This window comes from Lytechinus variegatus, chromosome 16 (assembly GCF_018143015.1).
Source record: "Lytechinus variegatus isolate NC3 chromosome 16, Lvar_3.0, whole genome shotgun sequence".
Taxonomy (NCBI): domain Eukaryota; kingdom Metazoa; phylum Echinodermata; class Echinoidea; order Temnopleuroida; family Toxopneustidae; genus Lytechinus; species Lytechinus variegatus.
This window is the reverse complement of record NC_054755.1, coordinates 5,327,981-5,345,054: the sequence shown is the minus strand read 5'-3', so window position 1 is coordinate 5,345,054 and position 17,074 is coordinate 5,327,981. Positions and strand designations below refer to the sequence as shown.

The window sequence follows — 17,074 nt, the reverse complement described above, 5'->3', positions numbered from 1 at the left end:
GACCGACATAGATACCAAGCTGGTGTTAAATTAACACTGGCGTTTGTTTGTTTTTTGCGGTGTATCTATCATGTATAATGTTCATTTAGCTTGATATTGTGATGAATCTGACCTTTAAGGTCTCTGTTGCGCTAATACGGATTATCTTATAGTAACCATGGTAACTTAGTATTGCTCTAAATAATAACTAATTTGCACAAATTAAAAAAAAATGATAGCTTCTCGTGTCTGTCAAAAACATAACACGGAAAGGGTCAGTGAAACTCGTAATCAGTATAGGTAAATATTTTGAACGATTCTTAATCTCAATATCAAATATCTCGTGGTACTCAAAATCGAAACAAATAGTTATTTCACATACAGATCATTATTATAAGGAAGTTATATTTTATCATTAGCATGAAAATTTAATAAATTTGGACGATGGATCTATTTCATCCTGTATATTCTTTTTTCTTCTTGTTGGTAGTACTCGCTAATTGTTTGTTTGTTTTTTTTATATCAAAAACTTTACTGGATATAAACTTTTATTTAAAAACAAACAATATTTTGTTTGTGACTTTCAAATTCAAACCTTCATCTTGAAAATTTCTTGAAATGATGTCTTGTTTACAGATTTTTTAGATGTTTCTTTTTCAAAAGTCTTTATAGATACATCGTCGGACCACATTTTGTGGTTATTCCAATCCACTTCAAAATTGAACTGGATTGGAATAAATGCTGTATCATAATGTTGATTTTAATGATACAGCATTATTCTCCTAAGATAGCCACAGCGGGTGTAGCGTGCTCTGTGTTCCAACAAATAAATTCCTTACAAGTCCCCATAAACCCCTCCCGGTGGCCTTTTCAAAAAAAATGTTTGTAAGTTAAGAGCGACTGGGTAACCCCGTAAAGATATATCTCTCTCTATGATGTCACACACACTTGACTAACTAGACGAAAATCGGCATGAAATTCCTCATCAAAACACGAGGTGCACATAGATAATTTGCGGTACTTTTGAGGTACATCGTATCCCTTTGAACTAGCGAACCTTCTACGAAAGCCACAATCGGCCTGTCGTAACTAATTGCGAAATTTGACCCCCCAAAATATTTCTACGATCAATTCGATTGCCGCGACTGATCTGATACGATCTGATAAGATCGCTACGATTACTCCACGATTAAGACCGCCCCTTGAATCATGGCGCACATCGTGACAGTTCGAACTAGGTATAAAGGAAGTAATGCCATGACTGGCATTCTAACCCATGACATTTTGACTGAAATACAAGAGTCGAATCCACAAGACCCTAACGTGCCCTTCCTGAAAGAAATCAACGAAGGTTTATACTTGCCGATCACCGTTATAGTCGCCCCTGTCGTAGTCTGAGATAGTCCAAAGGTCAACGTACTCTAGAGATCTTTTATAAGCCTTGTAGAAGATGGGTGACATCCAAGACAGCCAGGAGAATGAGATAAAACCAGCGTAGTCAAGAGGAGAATACTGCTCCTTACTGATGGGATGAGAGGAAGGAGGAATGGATGGGGAGGGGTGGTAGGAACATTCATTCATTTTCACAATGAAAAGATCACACGTTAAGATATGACATAACATAGAGCATCAGTATACTCGTCAAAGATAATTATGGAGAAGTCACTACAATTTATTGCATTGTTAGAGATGACTATCCAGAATGATATTGATAATATGACAATGATAATACTATTAAGAACAGTTCTTGGCGCATTATAATTTCAAATGTCTCAATGCGCGTTAGGAAAGTGTTTGAAAGAAGAAAAAAAGAGGGAAAGCTACAGGTAATGCTGTGATATATGTTTTCAATGCAGATTTGCATTGCCATATTGTAACAAATTGCCTTGAATAATGCAAAAACACTAAGCATTAAGGTAAAAGAGAAACTCGGTAAAAGCACGAAACATTAAGTAGGAAAGAGAAAGATAATTACAAAAGAAAGATGAAAAAGCAAGTAGAGAATAGAATGATGAAAGAATGGAAGAAAAAAAGGAGAAAGGCTTGAGAGCCAAATGAGCTGAAATATGATATCTCTACTTTTAGTGATTTATGTAACAATTGGATATCCATACTTAAACATGCACAACTTTAAACCTGAGTTTAAGTTAAACCCGACTTCAGAATACGGGCCAAACAATATTACACGAACTGTTTGTGGACGAAATGGGATTAGACCATCCGGAATGAGACAAAGCAGTCACTAATTTACCTTGGTCACATTTGTTCTACGGCGGCCGTATCCGGCGAGTCGAAAACAGCCGTTTTAACATTTTTTTTGTACTAGCTACATATAGGTGGTTTGAATAAAAATGAATAAAACGACTGATTTCGACCCGCCGTACGGCCGCCGTAGAGAAAATGTGACCAAGGTATTATAGCAGAAGCGGTTATAAACCAACCGGGGGGGGGGTGTTTCACAAAGATTTAAGTATGACTGTCGCACTTAAATGCCGTCGCGTACAAGATATGCAACGTGGAGTAGTGGTTCTGACTCTCGCCTTGTAATCAGAGGGTCGTGTGTTCGAATCCCATCGCGGTCTCGAGTCCTTTGGCAAGGCGTTAATCCACACTTTACCACTCTCGACCCAGGTGCTAAATGGATACCCGGTAGGATGTGAAAGTCAATATAGCTTGTCCAGTACTGTGTGCGCCTCACCGGCGACTGACTGGAATACTCCCCAGGGAGTGGAGAATGTGCACACATTGTGTGCGGGAATGACTGATTGAATCCGATGACCGGGGTAATAATATATCTGCGAAGCGCTTAGACACGTCGTTCCGATGTATTAAGCGCTATATAAAAGCGGATTATTATTATTATTATTAACGCGCGATCTTATTGATAGATACGCATTAGTGCGCGTCCTCTTGAGACGATCTGACCAATGCGGTCAAGCCTTTCATACCGTACGCAACCCGGTATTTAAGTGCGACTCTAAGTCATACTTAAATCTTTGTGAAACACCCCCCGGGTGACATGACATTTGCTCCTGCAGCATTTGCTCCAGTCTCAATAATTACGTCAGAGGGCAGAGGATTAGAGCTAGGATTGTAATGGAGTTTTTGGTTCCGAATGATGCAGAGATAAGGATTTACATATATTTAGTTTGGGGTTTAGGTTCCATCGGGGCTATTGTCACCAGGGCCCCGTTGCAGAAAGAGTTGCGTTTAAACGCAAGTCAAAAAATCAATCGCAAGTCCAAAATTCGCGCTGTTGATTGGTTGAAAATCAAGTTGCGCATGATTTTTAGAGTTGCGTTTGATTGCAACTCTTTCTGCAACGGGCCCCAGAGCAATAATTGTCATGGAACCACAAACCGGTGTATAACATTATTCAACCATGTTTAACCGTGTTTATCACTGTTTATTTACTGAGCATGTATTAATAGTATCTGCAGAGGCGTACTATCTCACGTTTTACCAGAAATAATTTCAAACAAAAATGCAAGGCGAATTTTATCCACACTTACGATGGCTTGAATCTGAACGGGGCAAGTAATTTGAGACCTTGTTTATACCGGAAGCCAGGCTTGTCCCCGTATCTCAGGTACGGATTGGTCGTCACGACATCCCGGTCATCGTCGTAGTCGTAACCGTCATTCGTCGGTTCACCCATCGATGCAAACATCACCGATGAACCCTTTTTGGATGCTACAAAAGGATCATCATAATAATTATGAATCTAGGAAATCTGTTCATCTTGAAGTTTTTTTATATTTATTCATCATGAATAAATCATCAGGTAGTAGTAGTAGTAGTAGTAGTAGTGGTAGAGGTAGTAATAGTATAGTAGTAGAAGCAGTAGTAGTAGTAATAGTAGGAGTAGTAGTAGTAGTAGTAGTAGTAGTAGTAGAAGTAGTAGTAGTAGTGGTAGTAGTAGTAGTAGTAGTAGTAGTAGTAGTAGTAGTAGTAGTAGTAGTAGTAGTAGTAGAAGTAAGAGTATGATTTTATTTACTGATCATTACAGCTCGTATAATTTCATGGGCTGAATTACATTCAGTTTACAAGTTTTTATTTTTATTTACTCATGATGCAATCATAATGAAGGCTTGGCCTTGGAGGATTATTGTGTGTGTGGGGGGGGGGGGCTGGAGGCTGAGCATTGTTGTAATAATTCATAAGGAAATTTGATATTCAAGTCATAACAAAGGAATACATAAACGCAAACATAAGCCATATCATTTACCATACCAATGCAACCCTATACATGCCTTATTATCGGTCGATTGATGTGCTGATGAATGTGTGTATGTGTCAGTGATTAAAGATGCTCAAACTCGAAGAAAATTATTGTAAGTTTTGACTAAAACTGTAATAATGGTCATCATCAATATTATCAATGTCATTACTTGTCTTTGTTAGCTTATCGATAACCATGGTAACAACACTGTTTGTTTGTTGTCATAACTCTGATTCTGCTGGGCGGCTGCGGCTCTATATCAATACCATGAATACTGTAATTCGTCTTGAATACGTTAGTAATATTCCAAACAAGAGAATATCACTCAACATGCCAAACAAAGTTTGATAATGATTGATTGCTGACAGGAATATCAAACGGTTATTTTTGTCATAGAGATGATATTCGTGTCTTTCTCTGTTGCGGCCGATGGAGGGAGGGGGTGGGGAGTTAGAGACAAAGCATTCAGCTAAACATTTTTTTTTTCTAAAATCGGAAATGATGGACTAAAGAAATGATAAATGTATACATCAAATGAGGCCCGACCCCGAAAGGAAACAGAAAAAGGTTAGGGAAACAATTGTAAAATAGACTTTATATGAAAAATTTCGCTCGCGCTTCGCGCTCGCATTGCCTGTGTAATGAATCTCATTCAAGAGGATTAAATTACACTTCCTATTATATCCACTTCTGAAATCAATTTGCACACAATGTTCGCACATCAAGCTTTCATTATTTTGTTTGATTTACACAAATTGTTATATCAAAATTCTCAGCTCGCGCTGCGCGCTCGCATTGTTTGATTTGTGAGATACCTATCTTCTTTGGAAATTCTTTCCAAAATTTGTCAAAATGCTCTTTTATCATGTCAGTATATCAAAGAATTAAGCTCAGATGCTTCGCACTCGCATTTAATTGCTTGAGACACACAGCTTGTTCTTTATTTAAATAAAAACGCGCTTAGACAGTCCATTTTCAGGTCGGAATATCAAAAATTTTGAGCTCGAGCTTCGCACTCTCATTATTTATTGCTGATATCCTCTTCATTAATCACTAAAAACAGTCCTAATTGAGTCCCTTTTCACGTTCGCGCTCGCATTGTTTAGTTGGATACTTATCTGTTTTTCATGATTATAAAAACTGCTCAGAATCTTCAGTTCTAAGGACATAAAATATCAAATAATTTTAGCTCGCGCTTCGCGCTCGCATTATATATTAAGACCACATGAGATACCTTATCTTGTTTATAACAAGAAAAACTAACATATATTTAAAACTTCAGTCTTTAGTTAGGACTACCCCCTGAAAAAAAAAAAAAAAAAATCAGATTATAGCGGCTAATCGAGAAAAAATTTGATGAAAATATTTTCGGCCCCCCCTATTGGCGAAAGCTGGATCCGCCCCTGTTCATTAATCATTTATAAAATATATACTGGCATGCTAGAGAACCATCAGCAAAATGACAGAGCTCTGCACCTTCAGAGTGAGTAGAAGAAGATCTGACAATCCAACCATTCAATGACCATCATGCTCTTCTCACAGACGATAATATGGTACCGCGTAAAATGTTTTGTGACGTCATAAAGACACTTATAGAGAATGATTGATGGTAGCAGAGGTCAACGCTGTCATGAACAAGACATACGTTAACATTGATTTGATTTTTAAACAAGATCCCACATGTTATGTCTTATCTGTCATATCTGTAATATGTTATAAAAATGAAGACCGGTAAAAAAAAATCGTGCCCGAAAATAATTATTTAAAGTTCATTACCGAAAAGTCGTCATATTTTCATTCCATTATTGTTATATCAATCTCTCCAGGAGATTCAGTAAGTGATAGTTCTTTTTCAATCATGTTATTTATATCTTGAAAGAGTCTGCACGAAATTGATTTTTTTTCTTCCTGTGCTTTTTTTTTATCATCCATATGAACAATATTAAATACGACATAAATCAAAGTTCATGAGTTTACAAGACAGACTTTTGTGATTTTATATTAAGTTATGCCTTTAAGGGATGGAAAAAGAATAAACTATTCAAACTATTCAAGAGCCAAAACAGTTAAAGGCAGAATGTAGTATGTATTTTGTATAGACTTCTTTCAAGCTTTATAATTACAAAAATTAATATATGAATGAATCATGATTATGTTGAATACACAACCTGAGAATTATCCTTACCTTGGTCATTCTGAATGTTTTCTCTTGAGTCGATCCGTTTCATTCCAACGAACTTTACCCCTGTAATATCAGCTAAAAATCCGATATAATAATAAGAATGATAAGAGTATTAAGAGTAATAATAATGACAATAATGATGATAATAATAATGTGTGTGGACTTTTTTTAAATCTTGCATGTATAGTAGTTATCGTTCGGCAGGCTTTCTAGTACCTCTCTCTCTAAAAAAAAATGCGTACTAAGCTGCAAAAAGTATGCAAAAAATGTCACTATATAGCCAAGTCCGCACTGAAATCTATTTGATAATAGTTAATAATAATAATAATCATCATCATATTCATTACGTATAAATATTGCAAATCACACACAGGTTACCGGTGTTCTCTGAAAAAACAAATTTTTACAAAGCATATAAAGATTGAAAATGGATTAGAAAAAACTGATATTATTTTTTTTCAAGTTCTACAGAAGGCTTAATCTTAGAAAGCACACAATAAATACTTTCCCCACACTGTCCATCATACCCTCTGCCCATTAATATTTTTCATACACCAATTTAAATGTTGACAATAATTTGGAGATCAATATAGACTACGACGGTGGGTAAATATAGGCTCGGGTCTTTCTGAGAGTGAGTATTCCCATTTGTGAATTTGGTTTGTTTAATGACAATGCTTTTTTTTTTTGGGGGGGGGGTGTTTAAATCTTAAATGGACCTATGACAGATCACTTGCTTTTCGAGTTCTTACTATATTTGACAATTTTTTTTTATACCAGAAAGCTACAAAGATTATATTCTGATTTTCAGACCATCACAATTAAAATCCACACAATAGTTCCAGGTCATACACATTGCTGAAATGTAGAAATGAACTGAAATACTGTCCATATGTATGTATGTATGTATGTATGTATGTATGTATGTATGTATGTATGTATGTATGTATGTATGTATGTATGTATGTATGTATGTATGTATGTATGTATGTATGTATGTATGTATGTATGTATGTATGTATGTATGTATGTATGTATGTATGTATGTATGTATGTATGTATGTATTCATTTATTCATTTATTTATATATATATATGTATATATATATATATATATATATATATATATATATATATATATATATATATATATATATATATATATATATGTATTCTATTTATTATCAGTAATTTTTATTTATTCTTTTTTTATTATTTTTAATGGGTTTTCTTTTTTTGGGGGGGGGGGCGTATCCCCCCTCCATTCACACAACCCAGTAAAATATCACGTTGATACGTCATTGCTTACAATGTCTGGTAGGCCTATCCGGGGGGGGGGGTAATATGCGGTGATTTTGTGTTAGGGTATCTTTACTTCTCAAAGTTACATTTTGTATCGAATACTATTTATTATATATCACAAGCTCTCTTTAAAATGCAGTGTCTTCCATCACTACCTGTAACTCTCATTCTCTCACCTATTTCTCGATCTCTCTCGCGGATGTTGTCTTCGGAATCGATCCTCCTCATCTTGACGAACTGGACGTCGGCGTCGGGTTGGTCCACGCCTTCATTCGAAGGCGATATCTCGTTCCCCGACATTACGAAACAGCCTACTCCAGAAGAATTGTGTGGATAGTCCTATAAAGAGGTTCATGAAAATAAATAAATTGAAATATTACCCACCTCCCACCTTCTTCGAAAGAGGATAAGACTAATTCCTCTGAATCTACAACGCTTTTATCATGCCTCATATTGAATATACCGTATTTTAGGCTAAAATATATCATGTATGAAAAAGTCATTAAAAATGAAATTTGTAATTGAACAAATAACGTGCATATAGTTCTGGAAGAAGTTAATGTGAAATCTGATAGATTGAAACACTACCAGACCCCCCCCCATCTCTCTCTCTCTCTCTCTCTCTCTCTTTACATACATGAATAAATGAATAAATTTGACTATGGTTCGGTAAATACCATAGAGGGTCACTGTGTTACGGTGTGTATTTAATAATGCACATTTCAAAATCTCACTATTCCCCCTTCTACCAATCGCCTTTCTGCCTAGAAAATACCCCTGCCTCAGCCATGTCAGCTCGTTATTATATTATTATAAACCTATTATTACGTCACTACGGAAGGAAGCCATTCAAAGCACCCGGATGTACCGTCTTAAAGCAGCTTTAATTACCTGGCATGACACTTCAGGATGGATAACCAACTAACCCCGGCAAATCGTGTGTTAATGACAAAGATCATCAAAACATAAAATCATTCTACTGAATATGAAGACAAAAAACATATAGGCCTAGGCATATTGATATGTAAAGGTATTTTGAAATGAGAGGGAGAGGGAAGGGATGGGTGCCACCTCCTGAAATTCTGAAAACGAAATTAAGATTTATTTTAGAACATATATACAAATAATGGAAATTGATTATCATCTTTTCCTAAAAGAAATAAAATGCCGATTGGTAAAAAAAAGAAGAAAGATATCTAGACGTCAGTTGAGGACTAAGCAAACTGTCATATGCCTTTAACATGTTTAATGATCGTATATACGATTCGGAAACATGACTTATGAAAAAAAAATATAATGAACTATGAGAATACATTTCCACCTGTTCACCCTCACTTCCGGGGGGGGGGGCACCACCTCGTCACTGTAGTGTACAACTTTACGACAAAACACAAGCCCCCACCCCGATCCATGCCGTTTGCACTTTCGTTACCAAGGTAACGTAATGTAGGTCGGGTTAACAAGGGTTATTTCACAAGAGTAATAAGAGTTTTATAGCTATGTGTGTACACGGAAATATTTATTGTGCTCCTGCATGCATTGAGACAAAATTGTTTTATTTACATACGATATTCAGGAGAGTATATATGAATAGATCATAATGGAAAGAGTAGACCTATATTGAATGGATTGAGGAAAACAAAAAGGTTGGGCCAATTACTGTTTAGTTCTGGCTGCATGGACTACTCTTGTGGACTGCATCAGGAATTTTACACTATAGTGTTGACTTCTAGTGGTTAATCCAGGTAGGGGCACATCCGGTCCGTTCCCCCGCCCCATTTTTTTGAGAGCCATGGCAAATATTAGTTAGGGGAATATGTCATGCATACGGAAGTGAGGAACATTTTTGTTTTTGCTTGTCAAATTTTCCTGAAGTAAATCGCTATGGGAGTAAAAAAGACTTTTTTGGTGAGGGGAGGGGGCTTGATATTTTTTTTCTGTACAAAAATGCCCCTCCCTTGGAAAATCCTGGATCCACCCCTGCATGGATGAATTTGGCGTTCAGCACTCTTTGTGTCATATTTTGCAATAATATCTTTACTTTGACTATTTATCAAGCAGTAATTCTATATACTTATATTACTTTTGTCTATCAATAAACCTGTCTACTATTTGCTAACTTCCAACTATGAATATCTTAAACTTACATAAATGAATCCAAGCGAATACATTCACGGATTCTATTTTATGTATGTAAAATGTGCACGAAAAGTAAAATTCGGCGCATAGATGGTGGGCAATGCCACCCCCCCCCCCCCTCCCCATCACCCCAAAAATTGAAAAAAATGAGAATGAGAAAGTAAGAAGGGTAGAGGAAATTGTGAAATATTATATCATTTTCTAAATATCGTCAAAATCTATTAAGAAAGTAGCTTTTCGTATAAAAAAATGACATTTTGCTCACTCGCTTGTAGCTTTTTTCTTCAAAATTTTGACCCATACACCATGGTTGGCCACTGCTACACTTTCGTGCACCTACTGTCACTCAATCACGTAACCCATGCTAATTATCATTAGCATATTGTCCGTATTTACTTATCTAATGACTGAACATTAAGCGAAGCTGGGAGTGAGAGAGCAATATTGGTGAATGATTTACTTTTGACCGAAGCAATAATTATGCTCTCGGTGTCTTAATTAAGCGTGATAAATGGACGACTAGGCCCCTTAACACGAATGTTAGCGATTAATCGTTAATTTGAAAGAACATTTCTGATTGGTTCCTAGGCAGTCTTCTGAACAAAATGCGCATGCAACGATGATCGTGATAGGCCATTTCATTTAACGATTAATCACTAACCTTTGTGTTACGGAGCCCGGATGAGCTTGGAAGAGGGAAAGTTCAGAGAAAATTATAGGGAAACGGAGGACTAAAATGATGAAAGGAGTGACTATAACAATACCATTATTGTACCTTCCTCAATTTATTTTGTTTGTAAAGGGTTTTTTAATAACATTGTACTTATAGACGACCATTTTTATATTGTTCTGTTGAAATTGAAATAAAACAATTTAAAAAATATTAGGGAGGATTCGTCCGCGATACATGGTGGATTCCAGAACACAGCAAATGTATTAAAAATGCCCGTCAAATGACAAAGAACAGCTGGGAGGTCTTTGTCGAAAAATTTGGTTAACCGGAATGGCAGTTTCGTCCAAAGTTTCATAGCCGACGAAAAAAAAATGCAAATATGTCGGGGTTTTTTCAGAATCCAGGACGAAACTGCAGTTGAGTTTTGATTCACCAATTTGTCGACAAAGACTTCTTGGTCGTTCATTGTCATGAAGGGCATTTGATTAAAATACACTGTAAAAACCGTGGTGTTAAAACTGACACCAATTGGTGTTAATAGAGGACCACACCCTGAGGTGTTAAAATTACACCCTAGAGATTGAACATAACACCAAAGAGTGTAAAGGTGTTGCAATAACACCTATAGGTGTAAAACTAACACCACCAATTTAACACCGGTGTAAAATAACTGGTGTGGTCCTCTATGTACACCGGTTAACACCACAGTTTTTGCTGTGTATGTTCTTGAATCCGTCGTATATCGTGGAGCGAACCCCACTCCCTCCCGTATCTATCTTAATTAAAATAGCGAGGATTGATCTTGAACTCAATAAATCTTTCTCAATCTGACAACGGGAAGTAGCAGCTCTTCGAAAGTTATTTTTAGCATGTACCCACGATGAGATCATGGACTAAGTGCATGATGAGGTAAACCATGGAGGTACAAACACAGACGGCACATGGATCCTTTAGACGGGTGCAATGGACATGTGAACTTTGAGAAATGATGAACAACTTGAGCCAGAAGGAAAAAGACTTACGCTTTCAATTTCTTATAATGGAAGTATAAACTCTCAAAAAAAAATGAATAAAATCCCCTGTTTTTATAATATGATACCATATAGGAGCGCTTTGAGCACCTAACAAGGTGGATATGTGCGCAATATAAATACCCTATATTACTATTATAATTATTATTACCAAGTATCAATGCGCAATTGAGTATAATTATGAACATAGTAACTGCGCTATATAAATGGACTTATTATTATTATTATTATAGATATAAAAAAATAGCACGATTTGAATAAGATTAATTTTCATTGCCTTAGAATAAGATTTTCAATCAAATTTTCTTTAATTCCCATGTTACTCTCTCTCATGCACCTTCTGTGGGGTTCCTCGTAACATAAACAAATGGGAAAAAATCCCTCCGAGAACACAAAAATGAGGTATGTAATGAACGTCTATACGTTTACAAAAAACCCTGACTTTCTGAAACTCTTAATTGAATAGGCTTTTCATTATGCTTTAACTTTGTTTCATCAAGATGGTAAATCCTTTAGAACTAAAAATCAGTAATTATGATGGTAATAATGGTGATGATGATGATGATAATGATAACAATAATAATAATAATAAAAACAAAAATTATAATGATAATAATAATAATATAACATTAATAATAATGATAATAAATCCACATGCAAAGTATCATCTGAATATCATTAAAGCCCCCCCCCCCCCTCCTCAATCCATCACTCTATAAAAGTACCTATTTTGATTTAGGAAAAAAACATGTTTAATGCGGCCAAACTCGATATAAAAATTTTGCGAAATGCTATAAGAAAATCTATCCAAGAAATATATATTCATGTGGGCCCTACCTAATATTTTACCAAACATCATAATGTAGATAAGAATTCCCTCTACCAATTAATTGCGCGAGAAAGGGGGGTGGGGGTAATCGGCTCTCTTTAGAATGTATTTACTTGCAATAAAAATTTAAAGGAAAGTTCACCACTTAGACGCAAATATTAACCGCGCTCTTGTAGGTTTTCCGGGCCGTAATCATTACTAGAGATGACAATAAGTGTACATATATAAATGAAAACTATGTAAGTCGATTCTTAAAAGAACTACTTGAGAAATGTGAAATGAAATTACATACCTAGATCCTGTAGAAAGGCATAAGCGAAACCATCCGACTCTCTTTCACCTTAAAAGAAATATAGACCCTTATTATATACCTTCAAGCGCCGGTGAATATTACCAGAGTAGACCGAAAAGTAATGGTATAACTTTCGTTATATTTCCTTGATGAAATATTTTGCTTCCCAGTATATTCCAAAATGAGTGATAGAGCACTAGGATATATAAGCTCTCATCCAGACAACCTTTTCTAACGATATGACATCATGAAGTACAGAAGAACATGGAGTTAGTCATTGTATGTCTGAGATGATGAAACAATGCCGAGTCATGGTTGTATTGCCAATATCCTCGCCATTCTGATCCAGATGCGATGGCGTGATCTTCGCCCATGACCGCCCAGCAAATATAAACAGTCGAGAGATGCAAGCAGTTGACTTGTTTGTGTAAGATATAAGCTGTCGAGTGAGAGCGCTGTTAACGGTTCAACATGAACCAAAGCTTGGTCTCACGCGAACCATGCGCGAACAGTATCATGAAGATGAAACCGGATGAACCTTTCGTTCTGAAAATGCTGCCTCGTCATGCAAAGAGATTCAAGTATGTGAAAGTTTCTGGATTCTTGTATTTATAGGTCAAGTGCACCCACACAAAAAAATGTTGATTTGAATCAATAGAGAAAAAATCAAACAAGGAAAACACTGAAAATCTCATCAAAGTCGGATGTACAATAAGAAAGTTATGACAAGCTTTCGCTTTTTTTTCAACAATAACAACAAAAAACACACAAAAAACGGTAATATGCACAACTCAGAAACATGAAAATGAAAGAGTCAATGATGTCCCTCACTCCAGGCGCGTCGAAACCGGGGGGGGGGGGGGGGGACAAGGGGGTACTTGCCCCCCCCCATAAAAAAAATCCTCGTAGGCAAATTATATGCCCTTTTTCAAAATGGACAAGTGTCTTCTTTCAAAATAAAATGTGCCCTTTTTCTAAATGAATATCTTTTTATAAGTAAAACATAATACATTTTAAGTAAAAAAAAAAATGCGCGCGCTTCGCGCTCGCATTCATTATTGTTTTAAAGTAAACTGCTTAGAATGTTAATTTTCATGTCTTATTAAAATAAATGTCCAACTAGTTTGAGCTTGAGATTCGCACTCGCAACATCTCGCCAGGATGCCTTTTTAACTGTAATAAGCGCCATATAATTGACCAAAAAGTGAGTTTTATAACTTCAGATTTGATTTTTTTCCAATCCGCTCGCTCGCTACGCTTTCCCGCAATAAAAAATAAAGCCTAAATATATATTTTGTCAGTCAGAAATCACTTCGAAAATGGTTTGCTCAACATAGTTACTACAGAACAAAGAACTTCTCCACGCAGATGATAATCTCATGGTGAAAATATCCGTTTGCACTATAATGCCAATTTTGACATAAATAAGTGCCGTTTTGTGGGCTTTGCCGCCGACCCGAATGAAAATTTGTTATGCTTCTCTAATCACTCTATCACAAGCCAGTCGCAGACCAGTCAGGTTGTAAGGTGTGCGGTGGCCTTTAAATGTAGATTCGTAGATAGATTCCTAGAATTAATAAGAAGCAATCACGGGAAAAAGAATACTTCAAAAAAATGGGAGAGTAAAGATTGAGGAAAAGAAAAGGTAAGAAAGGAGGAAAAATCGAAACGAAAAGAAAGAAAGATAAAATAGTAACTAGTTAATCGTAATAGACAAACATGACTGATCGCCATCCTACCAAACAATCAACAGCAACGTTCTCCGAGAACTTCTATGGATTAGTTTCTCCATGATCAGTAATGACCACTTGATGCACGTGATGGAGTCTTTTTTATTGCTTTCGAAAGTTTCATCGACCACTAGAGAGTCATAGCGCACAATCGGTCGGCTTGGAGTTTGATTCATTGCAGGGACCGCGGAACCGGGGGGGGGGGGCTTGGGGCTTCAGCCCCCCATTTTTTTTCGTCAAAACTGTGTACAAAAACGTAAAAATGACCATACGATAGTGATTTTTTGCATGGCCAGCCCCCCCCCCCACTTTGAAAACTGTTCCGCGCCCCCTGCATTGGTGTGACATTTCAATCGCCCGTGTCTTCGTTGTGCTTATGTAATGAGCATGGCCGTATGGAGAAATCTTTGGCTTGGGGATAGAACGTGTAAACTATTTCTAGAAAACCCACAGGCGAGGGAGCAAAGCGACCACGAGTGTGTCATTTGTACACTTGTGCATATTGTGAAGTAAAGTGAAGTTTTTTAGGCATACTTCTGATGAATTTGTAAAAAAAAATCAGTGAAAAATGTAAGTTTTCGAATTTTCGGGGGGGGGCTTCCCCCTGCTGGTTACAGCCATGGAAATGAGTTGAGTGCATAAATTACATCATAAATGCAGACGGAGCAACACGAGTAAAAAAAAATATGCCACTGGAACAGTATTGATCAAACCATTCCATTTATTGCATCCATGGTTGTCAAAATTGGCAGTTCAAACAGGCAATACGCATTACATTTTAGAAGTCATCATTTGTCAATTTCGAACATTAATAGTAACATACACAATATTATTCTTTTTCATAATCTTTGTTTATGCAACTTTATCTCACGATTGATTGTAATGAATAATATTGATTTGAATTGGCATGCAATTGCGTTAAAAATACATTCGATTCAATTAAAGTTAATTCTCCGACATGCAAGTTAATTCACTTTATTCACTGTATATCTCTTCGGACATGGGTCAATAATATTTACTGAATATCAGTAATAGAAAACCGACCATCAAGAAAACTGAACCCCTTTTAATTTAGTTACTTTCGGATCTCCCATTGTCTCATTCTTCAAACACTCCACTTCATCGTTAAAAGTTGGCTTTGAGTGTCTAGTTTGATATAGGCCTATGCAACTGCGTTCATTGTGGCAATCAGATATGCGTCATATACTTATACAAAAATTACGTTAGTTTCTATAATAAGACAAATGTGGGGTACTAAAGGGATGGGAAATGGAAGAAAATGGAAAGAAGGGTGAACATAACACGATGTTACCCTTGATTTTTTTTTCAATTAAGAAAACATGACGTTACTTTCCATACCAACAGGGAAAAGGTCACTCCACGGACTCTTAAGTCTATGGTCACACTAACTACTTCTTAACAATGATAACACAATAAAATAAACACAACCATGAAAACATTACCCCACTGAACTAATCAAAATGCAATAGTTAGGTTAAAGCCCCCGCACACATTACGACTGATCCAAAATCCGATTTTGGAAGAAATACGCACTTTGCTCATTTCTAAAAATGTGAATGAAAAGTAACATTTTAACTGAATTTCAAATAAACTGTAAGGCTACCAATATAACAAATTTGGAGGATTGGAAGCCTTCATTTCGGAGTAAGGGCCTAATTAGTTTCAAATCGTAGCCAATCATTAAGATTGCCATGACTATGATTATTGCTCGATATTAAATTCGCTTTTATTCTAATGCGGATGATAGCATTAAATTGTCACAGATTTGAACAAAGGCATTCGTACGATGATTTAGAAAATTACACAGAAGGATATTCCATATCTCAATATCACCACGAATTCTACTAATTTTTGTTCCAAAACTGGGTCGCAGACCAGTAAGCCGTGCGGTGTCCTTTATACTAATTAGAGACATTTAACTACACAATATATCAATATAAAACAATATAAAATCCTTATGAAAGAACTATAGAAATGAAAGGACGCCTATGGAAATATTCCATCATGTCCATCGTGGGCTATCCTTACAAGGTATTTTGACACTCCCAACTCATATTTGCGGGTTTTTTTTGCTTTAATACCAGACAAATGAAATCACTCAAGAACATTGACTGTATTCTTGACAATATACACCACTGGTGGTGTTATTTGTTCTTAAATTATTTTTTACAGTTTTAATTACCATGGCAATTATTGTATCCATTGTTTATTGTACATACATATTGAAAATGTTTCTTATTAGTTTACATTTTCATTAATTTCGCATAATTGTTTGGTAATTGTTCTTGATTTCTTCCGTTTTATTTCCCTTACTTTCTTTAAGTTGCTCTCATATTGGAAAGTTATTTTTGCTGCTCTTTTCTCATTTTCAATTATCAATACTGAATCTACTGAAAGCCGTTTCAACAAATTTCCTTCTAATTCGTCTTTAAACCCATATTACATCACAATAATTTTATTTTAGGAGTAAATCATTTTTCCAACAAATGTACTTTTTCAAAGCTTTCCAAAGCTAAGATCACTTCTTCATTGTTATCATGATTTTACCGTAACTATTTTTGTAATTTCTTGATTGTTTTGTAACATTTCTTTTTGTTGATTTTATGTGTATTTTTATGCTTTTTTTTAAACATATGCCAATTCAGCTGTAACAAGCTGCGATCATTTGTTCTAAT

The 17,074-nt window shown here is 35.9% G+C and overlaps 1 protein-coding gene across 2 annotated transcripts in view; it reads right to left on the bottom strand.

The window, feature by feature from the left end:
* Positions 1–13,057, bottom strand: part of LOC121429715 (multidrug resistance-associated protein 5-like) — a 47,064-nt gene extending 34,007 nt beyond the window's left edge. For both annotated transcript variants that reach the window (XM_041626904.1, XM_041626905.1), the window contains exons 1-5: positions 12,649–13,057; positions 7,861–8,023; positions 6,387–6,458; positions 3,492–3,672; positions 1,343–1,501 (exon numbers count right to left, since the gene is read on the bottom strand). In XM_041626904.1, the coding sequence (XP_041482838.1) occupies positions 1,343–1,501; positions 3,492–3,672; positions 6,387–6,458; positions 7,861–7,984 (536 nt within the window). In that variant the 5' untranslated portion in view covers positions 7,985–8,023; positions 12,649–13,057. The remainder of the gene's footprint in view (positions 1–1,342; positions 1,502–3,491; positions 3,673–6,386; positions 6,459–7,860; positions 8,024–12,648) is intronic.
* Positions 13,058–17,074: the final 4,017 nt, after the last annotated feature.